At 54.6% G+C, this 16,203-nt stretch overlaps 2 protein-coding genes across 7 annotated transcripts; one reads left to right on the top strand and one right to left on the bottom strand.

Moving 5' to 3' along the window:
• Window positions 1-576: 576 nt before the first annotated feature.
• IRF3 (interferon regulatory factor 3) lies at window positions 577-6,440 on the bottom strand. 4 transcript variants are annotated; one of them, XM_012460899.2, is made up of 8 exons: window positions 5,855-6,440; window positions 5,249-5,421; window positions 3,961-4,132; window positions 3,806-3,876; window positions 3,042-3,234; window positions 2,560-2,940; window positions 1,643-1,774; window positions 577-839 (listed from the first exon to the last, which is right to left on the bottom strand). In XM_012460899.2, the coding sequence occupies exons 2-8, from the start codon at window positions 5,411-5,413 to the stop codon at window positions 721-723; spliced, it is 1,233 nt and encodes a 410-aa protein (XP_012316322.2). In that variant the 5' UTR covers window positions 5,414-5,421; window positions 5,855-6,440; the 3' UTR covers window positions 577-720. The 4 variants fall into 4 exon arrangements, with proteins under 4 accessions (XP_012316322.2, XP_012316297.1, XP_012316313.1 ...); XM_012460874.2 differs by having other exon boundaries at window positions 1,643-1,758; XM_012460890.2 differs by having other exon boundaries at window positions 1,643-1,758; window positions 6,051-6,440.
• Window positions 6,441-6,551: 111 nt separating this feature from the next.
• Window positions 6,552-14,764, top strand: BCL2L12 (BCL2 like 12). 3 transcript variants are annotated; one of them, XM_021668632.2, is made up of 8 exons: window positions 6,552-6,640; window positions 6,742-6,841; window positions 7,239-7,353; window positions 7,570-7,718; window positions 9,159-9,245; window positions 9,332-9,423; window positions 10,418-10,690; window positions 14,616-14,764. In XM_021668632.2, exons 3-8 carry the CDS (start codon window positions 7,247-7,249, stop codon window positions 14,664-14,666), a joined length of 759 nt encoding a protein of 252 aa, XP_021524307.1. In that variant the 5' UTR covers window positions 6,552-6,640; window positions 6,742-6,841; window positions 7,239-7,246; the 3' UTR covers window positions 14,667-14,764. The 3 variants fall into 3 exon arrangements, with proteins under 3 accessions (XP_021524307.1, XP_021524306.1, XP_021524305.1); XM_021668631.2 differs by having other exon boundaries at window positions 6,737-6,841; XM_021668630.2 differs by lacking the exon at window positions 6,742-6,841 and having other exon boundaries at window positions 6,558-6,640.
• The last annotated feature ends 1,439 nt before the right edge of the window (window positions 14,765-16,203 follow it).

The raw sequence follows: 16,203 nt of genomic DNA, 5'->3' as shown, positions 1-16,203 counted from the left end.
TGTGTTCCCCATCGAGTGGGCTTCTCTTTTCAGCAGCCCTGTGAAGCTGGAGTGTTCTCAGCCACCCTCTCAAGAGGGAAACTGAGGCACAGAGCAGTATGGCTACTCTGGCTTCTGCCACTTTCATCACCCAGAACTGAGGCCCAGCCAGGAGAGACGACAGTGCCCAGGGTCAGAGGGCAGGCAGGCTTTGCAGGCCCCAGGGTGGCAGCAGAGCCTCTCTACCACTGCTCCCTCCAGCCCCACACAGAGGGGGTGTGAGGCCTGGAAGGAGAAGGGCTGCGCCCAAACTCTTCATAGGCACGGCAGGGGCCTCGATTCTGGCCGGTCTTTGTGTTTCTTCACCTTTGTGCGTCTCGAAGCCTGTCTTGGTCTGCAAAATGGGGGCAGCCATCACCCAGCAGGTCCCTGGGAAGAGGTGAGGAGGGTCAGCTGCCCCCTGCAGTGCCTGGTCCTCATGCACTGAGCACCTGAGTTGTGCGAAGCTGTACAGATGAGTAAATTGAGACCCCAACCAGGAATAATAAGCAGCTTGGGTCAGAGGGCACCCAACAACACCAGACACACAGCAGTGACTACAGCAGGAACCAGTTTATTGGTTCAGGTGGTGGGCGGGGTCGGGGGAGCTAGAGTCCACACTGAGGAGTGAGGGCTCAGGCCTCCCCAGGGCCCTGGAAATCCATGTCCTCCACCAAGTCCTTCAGGTAGGCCTTGTACTGGTCAGAGGTGAGGGAGAGTGGGTGGCTGTTGGAAATGTGCAGTTCCACGGTGTTCTCCAGGGAGGAGGCACCCCCTGCCCGGGCCAGCTCTACCAAGGCCCGGAGGCATGTGGGCACAACCTGCAGGGGAAGTGGGGACAGGAGTCAAGGAAAACACCCAGCCAGTGTCCAAGGTAGGAGTTGGGGCTGGGAGAACTACAACTCCCTTCAGCCCCCACTGTAAGCCAGGATTAACCATAGGCCCAGGGCTGCTGGGAGTTGTAGTTTCTCCTCTTTACACGCACACAGACACACACGTGCTTGCGCCAGGCCAGAGTGCTCCCAAGAGTCAGGGCTGAGCAGTCTATGATCTTGACTCCTGGGAGCCACAGCCATGGCCTCACAATGGCAGCTAGGACTTGGTGTCCACCAGCTTCTACATGGTTTAGAGCAGGGGTCCCCAACCCCACCGCTTGCCAGGAACCAGGTCACAGCAGGGTATGAGCAGCGGGTGAGGGAACATTACTGCCTGAGCTTGGTCTTCTGTCAGATCAGCGGCATTAGATTCTCACAGGAGCACGAACTCTTGTGAACTGTGCACGAGAAGGAGCTAGGCTGCTCCTTATAAGACTCTAATGCCTGATGATCTGCAGTGGGGCAGTTTCTTCCTGAAACCACCCCCTCCCTTTCTGTGGAAAAATTATCTTCCATGAGACTGGTCCCTGGTGCCAAAATGCTTGGGGACTGCTGGTTTAGAAAGTTCAAAACAGGCTCTGCTGGTGGGGCCATGGGAAGGAGCTCTTGGGGATGAAAAGCTGGTTATTGCAGAGATCTTGGAAGTTGCAGCTTTTTGGAGGGCCTTCTGGGAGTTGCAGTTCCTGGGAGCAGCCTCTTCCCTCTGTAAGGCCACCCCCTCAGCCCCAGGGACTCAGGGCTGCAGGCACCTTGACCATCACGAGCCTCTTGGTCCACGGCTGGTCCTGGGGCCATTGCTCCCCGACACAGAACCAGAGGGTATAGCGTGGTGAGCGTCCGCTTCCTTCCGTGAAGGTAATCAGATCTGGGGGCCCAGAAGCCTAGTCAGGGATAAGAAGAGGACCCTCTACCCCTGCTTCCCCATAAACTTGAAAATAGCTCCCCCTCATCTCCCCCAACCTGAGGCCCTCTGCCACCTCCACCAGGAAATGCTTGTTTGGGGAAAGTCCCCATGATTCTGTTTCTGTACTTCCTCCCTCCCTCCCTCCCGTCAGGGTGGGGTTGTTGGAAGGTCGAATCCCCCAGCCCCCAAGCCTCAGCATTCATGACAGGCCCAGAGTAGGGGCCCACTCCCCCAAGGATGCTTAGTGAATCTGGAGAAGCTGGTTGGCATTCAGTCTCCTCTAAGGCTGCACTAATTGCAGCCATCAGCCATGTGAGGTTACTTAAGTTTAAACTGTAACTAATTAAAGCGAACCACGTCCTGGCTGCACTGGCCTCACCTGAGTGCTCGGGCCCTGTGGCTAGTGGCTGCCGCACCAGGCAGTGTAGGTGGCCACTCCCATCATCGCGGAGAGTTCCGCCGCAGAGCGACTCCCTAAGGCACACAGCTTTCCTGCTGTTCGCTCTGTCCGCCATCATTAGTTACGATGACGGTGACAGTGGTAGCTAATTCCCGAGCACGCTCTACTACTGGGCCTGTGCTCACCCCAGCGCTGGCAGGCAAGTAGAGAGGAGATTCCATGGGCTCAGGGCAAAGTCCTTTGCCTCGGGTTATACAGCCGGTGGAGCACAGCCAGGGTCTGAATTCAGTCCTAATCCCGAGATCTTAACCACTAAGCGGGCTGCTTCCTCCTGGGCAGGGTGAAGCCCCCATCTCACTTACCTACAATGAAGGGTCCCAGGTCGAGCACGCCTCCTTCCTTGTCCTTGGGGACCTCACCATCAGGCCCATTCCCACCGTTGGGGAGCAACTCCTCACTCACTGCCCAGTACGTGTGGCACTGCCCCAGCCGCTGGGCCCAGAGCTGCTGTCCAGCCGGCCACAGAGCCAGTCCCCCGCCCAGGCGGCTCAGCACATGCCTCACATAGCTCATCACTCCCTTGTCTGTCAGGGACGCGCCAGGGTCTGGCAGTGTGATGGGCCATCCAGGCAGCGTCCTGTCTGCCACTTCAGACCCCACCAGCCGCAGGCCCCCTGGGCAGGAGATGGTCTGTTGGAAGACTTGGCGGCCCCGGTAGAAGGCTGTCACCTCGAACTCCCACTCTGAGCAGCAGCAGCAGCGGCGTGAAAGGGAGAAGGATTGAGAGAGAGTCAGGGACTGCTACCCAGACCTCAGCCCCTCCCAGCCGGCAGCTGACACTCACCTTCCCCGGGCACCAGCAGCCGCCTCAGTGGGTTCTCAGAGGGCTCCGGGTTTGGGAAGGGCGTGGGATTGTCCAAGCTGGGGTTCAGCAGGGGCTGAGGGTAGGGCTCAGGGGCTACGGCCAGGCCTGGTGGTCCCGAATCTGGGAGTGGGGCCAAGACCATGTTACCCAGTAACTCATCCAGAATGTCTTCCTAGAGGGAAACAAAAAGAGAATCGGGCATTTCCACAGCCTTTTCTGGAGACTTACGTGGACCAGGTCTGTTCTCAGCAGTGCAAGGAGGTCAGGCTTGAGCTCTGCCTTCAAAGGGCTTCCAGTCTGGGGACAGAGGCAGCCACAGGCATCAATAGCCAAACAGAAACTCTAATGAATGCCACATGCTACCATGCCAACCCTAGGATCTGGCTCTCTGCAGGCAAGACCTGGGCAGAATTTCAGAGGGGATGCTCCCCTGGCTCTGACAGCAGCAGGATCAAGGGGAGGGAGGTTTTCAGTTCCCAAGAGGCTGACAGACAGCTCTCTGCCAATCAAGGATATACATGAAGTCCCGGGAAGGCGTGTCAAATGCAAATTGAGCGCCTTCAATGCCAAGTGAAGACTGAATTTTCTCCTGAGGAGACTGGAGCATGGGACAGACAGGGCCAGCACTGGCTCAGGTGAGGGGCAGACTGGAGGAGAGGGAGGGGTGCTGGTCTGGAGGGAGAGGATGAGCCCATGGGAACAGGACAGACACTGAGGGGCGTGAAGGTTGGGCACATTCTTACCTGGGTATCAGAAGTACTGCCTCCGCCACTGGTGTCTGGAGAGGTGTCTGGCTGGGAAAAGTCCCCAACTCCTGTTGAGAGAGGTGGTGAGGCGGCTAGAGGTGCCAGGAACCCTTGGGACCCCAGCCTCCCACACTAACCCCGATCTGGCAAACCTGAATTCACAAACTCATAGATCTTATGTGGGTCGTGAGGGTCCTTGCTCCGGTCATCTGCTAAACGCAATCCATCTTTGCGGTTGAGGGCAGAACGGAAATTCCTCTTCCAGGTTGGCGGGTCTGGCTTATCCCTCCCGGGAACGTACGCACCAGTGGCCTCGGCCCAGGCCTGGGGCAACAGTGGTGTCAGGATAGTGAGAGAGGACGATCCTGTCCCGGAGCCCCAACCCTGTCTCCCGCATCCTAACACCACCCTCTTTCCCTGGCAAGTTCTAACTCTGCAAGGACCATCCCCAAATCCCCCCATCCCACCTACCTCCATCCCCTACCTCTAGTTTTCAAAATGGAGCTTTGAATTTTTTCAAGATGGAGTTTCAACTCTTGTCACCCAGGCTGGAATGCAATGGCGCAATCTTGGCTCACTGCAACTTCCACCTCCCGGGTTCAAGCGATTCTCCTGTCTCAGCCTCCAGAGTAGCCGGGATTACAGGCAGGCACCACCACACCCGGCTAATGTGTGTATTTTTAGTAGAGTTTCACCATGTTGGCCAGGCTGGTCTTAAACTCCTGACTGCAGGTGATCTGCCCGCCTCAGCCTCCCAAAGTGCTGGGATTACAGGCATGAGCTACCGCACCCAGCCTCTTCAAAAGCCTTTGAAACCTCTTTTGTTTTTGATTTTAAAGAGACGGGGCCTGTGTTGCCCAGGCTGGTCTCAAACTCCGGGGCTCAAGCGATCCTCTAGCCTCGGCCTTGTCAAAGTGCTGGGATTCTGTGTGTGAACCACCGCGCGCCCCAAAAACCTTTTCTTTCTAAGCCAGGCTTTCAAGTCCTACTAACCCCGTGCACCACCTGCCCCAGGACACCCTCCGTGATAACCTCGTCTCTCACAGTTTACCACGTCTGGCTTATTCGGTGGTTAGGAACCCCAGATTTGGGGCTCCAAGTCTCACCTCTGATGTTTCAAGAACAATCCCCCAGGATCCTACAACTAGGAACCCTGGCCCCTAGAGAGCCCTAAACCCACAGGATGCATTTCCATTGGGTACTAACCCGGCTTTCCCGGTTCTAGTTCTATTCCCGGAACGGGCAACTCCAACCTTGCCCGCGCCCCACCATCAGTCAGCTGATCCGGCTAGCCCCGCCCCTCCCGTTCTGGCCCCACCCACCAGCGTTGACACGAGCCCTCCCGCCTCGCGCACTATCTCCGCCTTCTCAGCCCTGGCCCTCGAGTCCTTCCCGCCCCGCGCGCAGCTCCCGGTTTCCAGCGTCCCTGGTCGCACGCACCTGGAAGATTCCGAAATCCTCCTGCTGTGCATCATGCCGTAGGCCGTGTTTCCAAGGGATGCGGAAGCGCGTGCGGCTCTCGTTCACCCAGGCCACACCCTCCAGCTGCCCCAGATTCAGCTGCAGCTCCAGCCAGGGCAGGATCCGTGGCTTTGGGGTTCCCATGGTCCGGCCTGCGCGTACAGGGCATTTCCTGGGCGCGGCCGGCCTCTCCCGGGCCCACCTGGCCTGGAGTTTCCGCACCCAGACCTCCCTGTCACGAGCTACGGCACAGTTCCTTCACCCATATTTTCGGGGGTACAAACAGGAAACATTCTCTTCCCATCCTCCCATCCGCCCGAGAGGCTCCCTAATCAGCTAGGGTTCCCTCCCCTATCCATGGTACACCCTTCCCCAGCGACTTCAGTGCAGACCCTCCACTCCCTCAATTCTGCCAGTGTAGACCCCCTCTCTCCCCCACATGGAAAGCAAGTAGCCCCACTTTCAGGGTAGCCTCTCTTTCCCTAGCTATGTCAGTGCAGAATCGATTCACTTGTAAGCCTCTACCGCCTGCACTTACTCCAGTGTAGACCCCCTTCCACAGTCCCCCTACAGAAGATCCCCTACCTATTTCCAACGCAGAACCTCCATCCACAATTCCCCCTCGACTGCCAGCCTCCCTCCTCCAGAGCACGCCTCAGCTTTCGAGAGCGAACTGCCCGCATCTGCGGAGTCCACCCCTCCGTCTTTAGATCCCCCTCAGTGTAGACGCCTCATCTCTTTCTCTTCCCTCCCTACTTTATCTAGTTTTTCTGCAACCGACCTCCAGCGCCGGCCACTGTAGCTCCCTCCTTTCTCCACTTTCCCCAGATTACACAGCCTGCCTTTCCACTCTCCGTGCAGACCCATCATCTTTCCCGCTCCTCGTTCTCGGACGCCACCAACGCTCTCCCGGGCTCTTCCGCGTTACCTACGATGGAAGGTCAGGGCGTGCGGGGAGCTGGAGCCCACCCCTGTCTTGGGGCTCCGGGTAGCTCTCAAACTCGAGGCTGAACACCCCCTTTCCCGTCAGCTGAGCTCTAGAGCGCTGGGGCTTTCTTTTCCAACGACTTCTTGAAATAAAAACAACTTTATCATTCTTTGAGTGACAGAACCCAGAGCCGAAGGGACAGGCAGTAGGGCCCGGGCTGTCCCCGCCCCCATGCCCTTTTTCGGCTTTCCGGCCAGAGGCATGCTGGGAGCGTCAAATGCAAATTAAGTGTGCAGCCAACGTTCCGCCCTTTCTACGTTGGGCCGGTTACCCAGCCTGCCTAGTACGCAGGCGCGGGAAAGTTGACCTAAGAAAGTTTGTACGAGTTGAGAGAAGAAGGCGGCAAGTTGAGTGGAGGTGGCGGCGGTGGGGCCCCGAACCAGGTCAGCGGAGTGTTGCCGAGGGTCTGGGTGTGGAGGGAAGAGGACGCGGCCGGGATCCAGGAGTGTGGACCCAGTCCCGCTTCTCCGACATCCAAGTCTAGATTCCAGGAGTCGGAGATTTGGAAATACACCTCCCAGCAGGCTGCGCGGCGAAGAAGCGCGGACCGAGGAGAAGATTTGCCGTAAAGCCTGCTGGGATTGGTAGTTCCCAATGCTTTAAGCGTTTCAGTAGTTCGACATAATACCTCTTTCAGAATCCAGGAGTTGGGGCGCTAAGCCCCTTCTCCCTGGGAGACATAAGGGTCTGGGGCTCCAGTTCCTTTCTCTTTAAGACTCAGGAATCTAGGACCCTAGCTCCCTCCTCCTTTAGACCCACGAATCTGGGCACCCACCCCCCACCTTTCCTTGTATTAAAGAATCTGTCCTGTTCCCTCTTCTGTCTGAGGACTCAAGAGTCTAAGCCCCCAGACCCACACTCTCCAAAGGACCCAGGAGTCCAGGCCCTCAGCACCTTCCTTGGGACTCACAAGTCCTGGTCCCCAAGCCTCCACTTCTCGATAAATTCTTGGAGTCCAGTCCCTAGCCCCCTCTCTCATAGGTGCCTCCATGGCAGGCTCAGAAGAGCTGGGTCTCCGGGAAGACACGCTGAGGGTCCTAGCTGCCTTCCTTAGGCGTGGTGAGGCTGCCGGGTCTCCTGTTGCAACTCTACCCGGGTAAGAGGAGCTGCGCTTCTCCCCCAGGGGCCAGGATTTGAGGCCCCCTCCTAACCCTTGCTCCTGGTCTCAGTCTGTCTCCTCTCTTTATATCTGACTCTATTCTCTGTCTTTGAGGTTTTGGAAAGAGGTCCTCAGTGGGGGAGGGAGGGAGTTGAGGAAAGTGACTTACAGAGGATCTCAGGTGGGGTCACTCTCTGAAGTCTTCCTCTCCAGAAGCCCTGCCCCAGAAGAGCCAACAGACTTCCTGAGCCGCCTTCGAAGATGTCTTCCCTGCTCCCTGGGGCGGGAAGCAGCCCCCGCTGAGTCCCCTCGGCCTTGCTCTCTGCCCATCCGCCCCTGCTATGGCTATGGTTCAGAGCCTGGTAAGAGATTTCCATGATCATCTGTGAAACTGGCAGAACATGGGATAAGGTACTAGTTTAAGATCACTTAACTATGGCCAGGAGTGGTGACTCAAGCCTGTAATCCCAGCACTTTGGGAGGCCAAGGTGGGCGGATCACCTGCGGTCAGGAGTTCAAGACCAGCCTGGCCAACATGATGAAACCCCGTCTCTACTAAAAGTACAAAAATTAGCCCGACGATAGTGGCAGGTCCCTGTAATCCCAGCTACTCAGGAGTCTGAGGCAGGAGAATCGCTTGAACCCAGGAGGTGGAGGTTACAGTGAGCCAAGATTGCACCACTGCACTCCAGCCTGGGCAACAAGAGCAAGACTCTGTCTCAAAAAAAAAAAAAAAAAAAAAAAAAAAATAGAAGATCACTCAGCTAGTGGGTGGCCTTATGGAATCTCTGACACCAACCTTCAGGACAGAACCTGTCCTCTCCCCTCCCCAGTCAGATTTCTATCTGTCAGTTCTGTGAGTTGGTTTTCAGAGAGCATTTGGTCGATCTGGTTGTCTCTTTTCTTCCATAACTACTTCCCTGTCCCTAGGACTTTTGTAGCCAGGAATACCCCTGATAGAGAGGCAGGAGGCCTGGTTTTCCATCACGTCACCCTGGCTGTTTTAGTTGTGTGACTCTGGGGAAAATGCTTTCTGCCCCGCTCCCCTGTTTTTCCAGTAACAGTGTAGGAATTAGGGAGGAGATCATTGGACTTGATCAAGAGTGACCAACAAGCTTCCTCGTAGATGTGAACCTGGATGGACTAGTAATGGCTGCTGGGAGTGCTAGCTTGAAAAGGGGTTCACAGCTAGGGAGAGGAAGTGCTGTGATCAGTTGGTGATGTCTGAAGTGGGTGAGGGAGGGGGATACTAACAGTAGTGTCTTGTGTTTGCCTTCCTTGGATGAGATAATCTTCGAGGTCTAGTTCAGCTCTGACCGTCTTTTGGAGACAGAAATCTTGCTCTGTCACCCAGGCTGGAGAGCAGTGGTACAATCTTGACTCACTGCAACCCCCACCTCCTGGGTTCCAGCGATTCTTGTGTCTCAGCCTCCCGAGTGCCTGGGATTACAGGTGCGCGCCAGCATACCAGCTGATTTTTGCATTTTTAGTAGACACAGGGTTTCGCACGTTGGCCAGGCTGGCCTCAAACTCCTGGCCTTAAGTGACTCTCCCATGTTGGCCTCCCAAAGTGCTGGGATTGCAGACATGAGCCACTGCACCTGGCCAACTCTGGCATTCTAAGTCCAATCTGATAAAGTGAAAAGTTTAAGGGTTTTGACATTTTTTACCAAGTTTTCTCACTGGGCCTCAGTTTACCCCATTATAAAATGAGAATCATTGCCACCTGCCATAGTAGTCGGGGGAAGGAGAGAATCCATAAGTTTCCAATGTCCTGGAATCCTGTCATGAACTCTACCCAGGCCCAGCTACTCCAGACTTTTATGCCTTGGTGGCCCAGCGGCTAGAACAGCTGGTTGAAGAGCAACTGAAGTCTCCATCTAGCCCAGGTGAGGTGCAGAGGGGCCCCAGAGAAGGATGGGGGTAGGAGGATAGTCAGGGTTTGGCCCCCAGCCAAATTCTCTTCTGCCTGCAGAATTACAGGGTCCCCCACTCACAGAGAAGGAAGCCCTACTGCGGAGACTGGTGGCCCTGCTGGAGGAGGAGGCAGAAGTCATTAACCAAAAGGTGATGGGCATCTGTCCCACCCCTTGGCAAGGACAGAAGTTGCGGAATGGTGGGGCACTGGGATCAGAAGCTGGATCTGTATTTTCTTTGGATGGTCAAGTGGAGAGAGGGTAGGACAAGGTTTAATGAAGGGTTGAGGCCAGGAGAGGTGGCTCACGCCTGTAATCCCAGCACTTTGGGAGGCCAGGATGGGCGGAACACCTGAGGTCAGGACTGTGAGACCAGCCTGGCCAACACGGTGAAACCCCGTCTCCTAAAAATACAAAAATTAGTCGGGTGCAGTGGCTCACACCTGTAATCCCAGCTGGCTGAGACGGGAGAGTCACTTGCGCCCAGGAGGCAGAGGCTGCAATGAGCCAAGATAAAGAATGGTTGAATGACAGGAGTATGGTTAGGATAGTGCTGTACTGTAAATTAGCGGTTTTGATTGTTAGAGGGGCGTGGCCTAAATGCAGAGGGTGTGGCCATCAAAAACATGGTCTGGAAGAGATTGGCCAAGTTGGGAAAGTAAGAGAATGAATGTGGGGATTGGGGGAGTGTCTAAAATCTTATTGAGCATAGGATGTGGGCTGTCTTAGGAGGCGTGGCTTGTAGCTGTGTCTTGAAATCTATTGGCTCGGGAGCTTGGGCAGGGTACATGAACCTCTCATATTAATTGAATGGTAGAGGGCAAGGTTGTCATAGACACTAGGTTGGCCCCTGGGAAGGGCACTGGAGGCGTGACTAGATTAACTCAGTTATAGCAGAGATTGGCTCTGATTGGCTGTGGCGGCAAGGGAAGGGGCGTGGCTTAGCGACTCAGGTTCTCGGCCGTATCCTGGGGGTAGTTTGGCCGAGACCCTAGAGTCTGACGTGATTGGCTGATATGGATGAGGGATGGTCTAGAGTTTTAGCATCTAGAAGTGTCCTGAACCGGGGAGCCACGCCTCCCAGTCCCCTGTTGGCTGGTCCCTGGGGCGCAGCTGACGCTGACCCTGCCTCTTCCACCCCACAGCTGGCCTCGGACCCCGCCCTGCGCAGCAAGCTGGTCCGCCTGTCCTCTGGCTCTTTCACTCGCCTGGTGGAGCTGTTCTGCAGCCGGGAGGACAGATCTCGCCCAAGCCCAGCATGCCCCGGGCCCCCGCCTCCTTCTCCGGAGCCCCTGGCCCGCCTGGCCCTGGCCATGGAGCTGAGCCGGCGCGTGGCGGGGCTAGGGGGCACCCTGGCCGGACTCAGCGTGGAGCACGTGCACAGCTTCACGCCCTGGATCCAGGCCCAGGGGGGCTGGGTGAGCCACTGAAGCCTCTCTCTGGGCCTCGCTTTACCCAACTGTTAGGAGATAGAGGAGGGGTGGGGGCTTCTTAGGTTTCCTCTCAGAGCTCAGGTATTCGCCCAGCTCCACTGTGTTCATTCTGTGTTGAGCTCTCGCTGTATGCCAGGACTGCAGTGATGAGTGCGGATGCTATGCCTGGTGTCAACCACTGGGTACGCTAACGCTGTGAATGTGAAACCTCTCCTCAGGGAGAGGCTGAGTTAGGTGGCTCGTGCCTGTAATCCTGGCACCTTCGGAGGCGGAGGCGGAGGCGGGAGAATCATTTGAGGCCAGGAGTTCAAGACCAGCTTGTAAGACCCCGTCTCTACAAAAATTGAAAATAATTAGCCAGGGCCAGCTGCTATAATCACAGCACTTTGGGAGGCTGAGGCAGGTGGATTACCTGAGGTCAGGAGTTTCAGACCAGCCTGGCCAACATGGTGAAACCCAGTCTCTCCTAAAACAGTACATAAATTAGCTGGGCTTGGTGGTGGTTGCCTGTAATCCCAGCTACTTGGGAGGCTGAGGCGGGAGAATCACTTGAACCTGGGAGGCAGAGGTTGCAGTGAGCTGAGGTTGCGCCATTGCACTCAGCGTGGGCAACAGAGCAAGACTCTGTCTCAAAAAAATAATATAATAGGCCAGGCGCGGTGGCTCATGCCTGTAATCCCAGCACTTTGGGAGGCTGAGGCAGGCTGATCACGAGGTCAGGAGTTTGAGACCAGACTGGCCAACATAGTGAAATGTCGCTACTAAAACCCGTCTCTACTAAAAAAAAAAAATAATGATTAGCTGGATGTGGTAATGGGCCCCTGTAATCCCAGCTACTCGGGAGGCAGAGGTTGCAGTCAGCTGAGACTGCGCCACTGCACTCCAGCTCTGGAGACAGTGTGAGACTCTGTCTGAAAAACAACAAACAAAAAATAATATAATAATAAAAGCTAGGTGCAGTGGTTCATGCCTGTAATCCCAGTATTTTGGGAGGCTGAGACAGATGGATCACTTGAGGTCAGGAGTTTGAGACCAGCCTGACCATGGTGAAACCCCATCTCTACTCAAAACACAAAATTAGTTGGGCTTGGTGGCGGGTGCCGGTAATCCCAGCTACTTGGGAGGCTGAGGCAGGAGAATCACTTGAACCTGGGCGGCAGAGGTTGCAGTGAGCCAAGATTGCGCCACTGCCCTCCAGCCTGGAGACAGAGCAAGACTCAGTCTCAAAAAAAAAAAATAATAACATAGGGAGAGTAGCAGTGCTGCCTCACAGGGTTGCTCTGAGGGTTAAAATGGGGTCATCCTGTAAGTCCTCTGTGCACTGGCTGGCATGCTGCAGGCATTTGTTGGTGTGATCACATGGCTACCCACTGCCTTTCCAACAGTGCCTGCCAAGATTCCCCCTGCCCCAGAACCCCCCGCCTCCTCCCTCTGCTCCTTCTGGTGGGTTCTGGTTTCATTCCCAGCAAGACCTTCCCAGGTTCCCACTGACCATCGCAGCCACCTGCACACCCTCCACTGCCCTCCTTCCCCTTTACCTTTCCTTCCATAGCACTCTGTGCTTCTAACAGATGGTGGAATTGACTTGTTTTACTTATCTTCTTGTTCATTTTTATTTTATTTTATTTTTTTTCAAGACAGAGTCTCACTCTGTTGCCCAGGCTGGAGCGCAGTGGCGTGGTCTTGGCTCACTGCAACCTCCGCCTCCCGGGTTCAAGCAGTTCTCTGCCTCAGCCTCCCAAGTAGCTGGGATACAGGTGCCCACCACCACGCCTGGCTAATTTTTGTATTTTTAGTAGAGACAGGGTTTCGCCATCTTGGCCAGGCTAGTCTTGAACTCCCGACCTTGTGATTCACCCACCTCGGCCTCCCAAAGTGCCGGGATTCCAGGCGTGAGCCACTATGCTGGGCCGTTCATTTTTCTTTGTTGGAGCGTCTCCCACCTGTAACACAAAAGCTTCAGAAGACCCAGAGGTCTTCTCCCCTCCTTTTTTTCACTTGACTTGAACTCCAGTGCCTCTTTCACAGTTGGGCTGGGCTCTAGTGTGCAGGCCCTGTGGCTTGGTGACTGTCGCAGTCTCCCTGAGTGACACTCTCCCGGCTGGTCCAGTGGGCACTGTCTCATTTACCTGCCTGGGGTTCGCTCTGGGTGTTCACGGAGAGAGGGACACAGGCCAGGCTCTCCATGGAACCGGTTTCCCTGGCAGGAGGTGGCCAAGTGTGTTTGAGGAACAGGGAGGAGGAGGCCAGTAGGGCTTGAGCAGGGTGAGCGGGCGAGAGATGACAGCAGGAGAGACACCGGGCCAGCCAGGACCCTGTGGTCACGTTGAGAACTTGGACTTTGACTGGGTAAGCCAAGGTCTCCGAGCAGCGGAGGGACAGACACTGATTTAGGTGCTAACGGGCGCCCTCTTGCGGCCGCTTGGGGACAGACTGCAGGTAGGGAGGAGGTGAGTGGATGAGACCCGAGTTTGGGGCAGTGTAGAATGCTGGGTTTAATTTAGCGGTGGTGCTGACAGATTTGGCTAATGGGCCAGATGTGGGGACAGACTAAAAGATGATGACCCGAACAGCTGCAAAGCAACATCTGAGTTCCCTGAGATAGGGAAGGCTTGGGGATGGAGGCGGTGCGGGTGGGGAACAGGACTGGACGTGGTCCAGTCCAGAGTAAGATCAGAATTCAGAGCACATGTTTAGGGGACTGGATATAAGTGTTGGGCTCAGCAAAGAAGCTCGTTTATTTTATGGTATTTTTTTGTTTGTTTGTTTTTTGTTTTTTGAGACAGAGTCTCACTCTTTCGCCAGACGTTAGGCTGGAGTACAGTGGTGTGATCTCGGCTCACTGCAACCTCCGCCTCCCGGGTTCAAGCGATTCTCCTGCCTCAGCCTCCCAAGTAGCTGGGATTACAGGCGCATACCACCATGTCTGGCTAATTTTGTGTTTTTAGCAGAGATGGGGTTTTGCCATGCTGGCCAGGCTAGTCTAGAACTCTTGGCCTCAAGTGATCCACCCACCTCTGCCTCCCAAAGTGCTGGGATTACAGGCGTGAGCCACTGCGCCCAGCCAATTTCTAAAAAAAAAAAATTTTTTGTTAATAGGCTTGTTAGCAGGTGAGCTTTCTCGGTGGATCAGGTTCTCTGCCAGGGATTTCAATAGAATGATCCCATTTAAACCCACTACAGCCTCATGGGGCTCTTATTATCCTCTTGTTGGGGCACAGAAGGAAAGTCCCCATCGTGCAGAGTGTTGGAATCTGGAATTTTTTTTTTGAGACAGAGTCTTGCTCTGTCACCTAGGCCAGAGTACAGTGGTGTGATCTTGGCTCAACGCAACCTCTGCCTCCCAGGTTCAAGCGATTCTCCTGCCTCAGCCTCCTGAGTAGCCTGTAAAGCTGATGGGCACGCACCACCATGCCAGCTAATTTTTGTATTTTTAGCAGAGACAGGGTTTCACCATGTTGGCCAGGCTGGTCTCGAACTCCTGACCTCATGAGCCACCTGCCTTGGCCTCCCAAAGTGCTGGGATTACAGGTGTGAGCCACCACACCCGGCCCGGAATCTGGATTTATACACGAAACTCTGAATTGTTCAAATCCCAGGACTCTCTTCCCCTTTTCTTATGCTGTTCCCCAACTCTTCACTCTCTCTTGGTCTCCGTCTAACCCCACTCCAGTGCCCTGACCCTCCTCGTGCTCAGCCTTTCCTCCTCTCACTAGGACTCTGTCCTCCTCATTTCTGTGCCTTTCTGTCTGGGTCTCTGACCCCTTCTCTGAGTGTCTGTTGCTCTCCGCTCACTGGTTCCTCGCCTTCCCGACTCTAATCTCACTGGGCTGATGTGGACACTGCTGTGGGGCAGGGGACGCCTGCCCTGCTCACCTGCTCACAGGGCTCTGCCACTTTTCCCTTCCAGGAGGGCATCCTGGCCGTTTCACCTGTGGACTTGAACTTGCCATTGGACTGAGCTCTTCCTCAGAAGCTGCTACAAGATTCCACCTCGTGTCCCTTCCCTCTGCCTGTGCTTTCCCAGCCTTCCTGTTCCACTCAGGACTGTGGGGTAGTGGTTGCTGTTACCTGTTTTTGCCAAAAATAAATTGTTTAAAACTTTTTGTATTGGGCCGGGCGCGGTGGCTCACGCCTGTAATCCAGGCACTTTGGAGGCCAAGGCGGGTGGATCACCTGAGGTCAGGAGTTCGAGACCAGCCTGACCAACATGGTGAAACCCCGTCTTAAAAAAAAAAAAAAAAAAAAACTTTTCATATTAAAAGCTTTACAAAGTATTCAACTGTCTGTTCTTTCGCTTGAGAACTGAAGTTCTAAGTAGAGGAGATTTGGTTCAGAGATTTCTGTGGCTTACACAAATTGAGGAAGGAACCAGTTCATTCATTCCAGAAATATTTATCTGGGGCACCTACAAGGGTCTGTCTCCTGGGCATGTCATGTATTTGAGAGAATATCTGTAAATATTCCAGCAATTTGGATTTTTTCTCCTATTGCACGATCTGGTTGTTCTAGCTAATGCTGTGTGATGGTCGTGGAGTCTTCCCAGTGATTTCCACAGGAAGGTCTAGTCTGATTTTACCTGTGTCTAGGACACCACCCTCTTCTTGTTTTTCTCCTCCCATTTCTCCTTTCAGTCTTTTTTGCTGGTTTCTCATCTACCTACAGACCAGTGGTTTGTCACACGCACCCCCCAACCCCCCCTGTTTTTTTTGAGGTAGAATCTTGCTCTGTTTCCTAGTCTAGAATACAGTAGCACTATCATGGCTTACTGCAGCCTCAACTTCCTGGGCTCAAGTGATCCTCCCATTCAGCCTCTCTAGTAGCTAGTATAAAGACATGTGACACCATACTAATTTTTAAAAAAGAATTTTTGTGGGAGGCCGAGGCGGGTGGATCACTTGAGGTCAGGAGTTTTAGACCAGCCTGGCCAACGTAGTGAAACCCCGTCTCTACTAAAAATACAAAAATTAGTTGGGCATGGTGGTGAGTGCCTGTAATCTCAGCTACTGGGGAGGCTAAGGCACCAGACTCACTTGAACCCAAGAGGTAGAGACTGCAGTTAGCCGAGATCATGCCACTGCACTCCAGCATGGGCAACAGAGCAAGACTCCATTTCAAAAACAAAATTGTAGAAATGGGGTCTCACTGTGTTGCCCAGGCTGTTCTACACCTCCTGGGCTCAAGTGATCCTCCCATCTTGGCCTCCCAAAGTGCTGGAATCACAGGCATGAGTCACTGTGCCTGGCTGACTCTTTTTTTTTTTTTTTTTTTGAGATGGAGTTTTTTTGCTCTTGCTACCCAGGCTGGAGTGCAATGGCGCTATCTTGGCTCACCGCAACCTCCGCCTCCTGGGTTCAGGCAATTCTCCTGCCTCAGCCTCCCGAGTAGCTGGGACTACAGGCGTGCACCACCATGCCCAGCTAATTTTTGTATTTTTTAGTAGAGACAGGGTTTCACCTTGTTGACCAGGATGGTCTCGATCTCGACCTCGTGATCCA

Source organism: Aotus nancymaae, unplaced genomic scaffold (genome assembly GCF_030222135.1).
Source record: "Aotus nancymaae isolate 86718 unplaced genomic scaffold, 86718_ANA_hifiasm-v0.15.2.pri h1tg000028l, whole genome shotgun sequence".
NCBI lineage: Eukaryota > Metazoa > Chordata > Mammalia > Primates > Aotidae > Aotus > Aotus nancymaae.
This window is presented reverse-complemented; position numbering and strand designations above follow the sequence as displayed.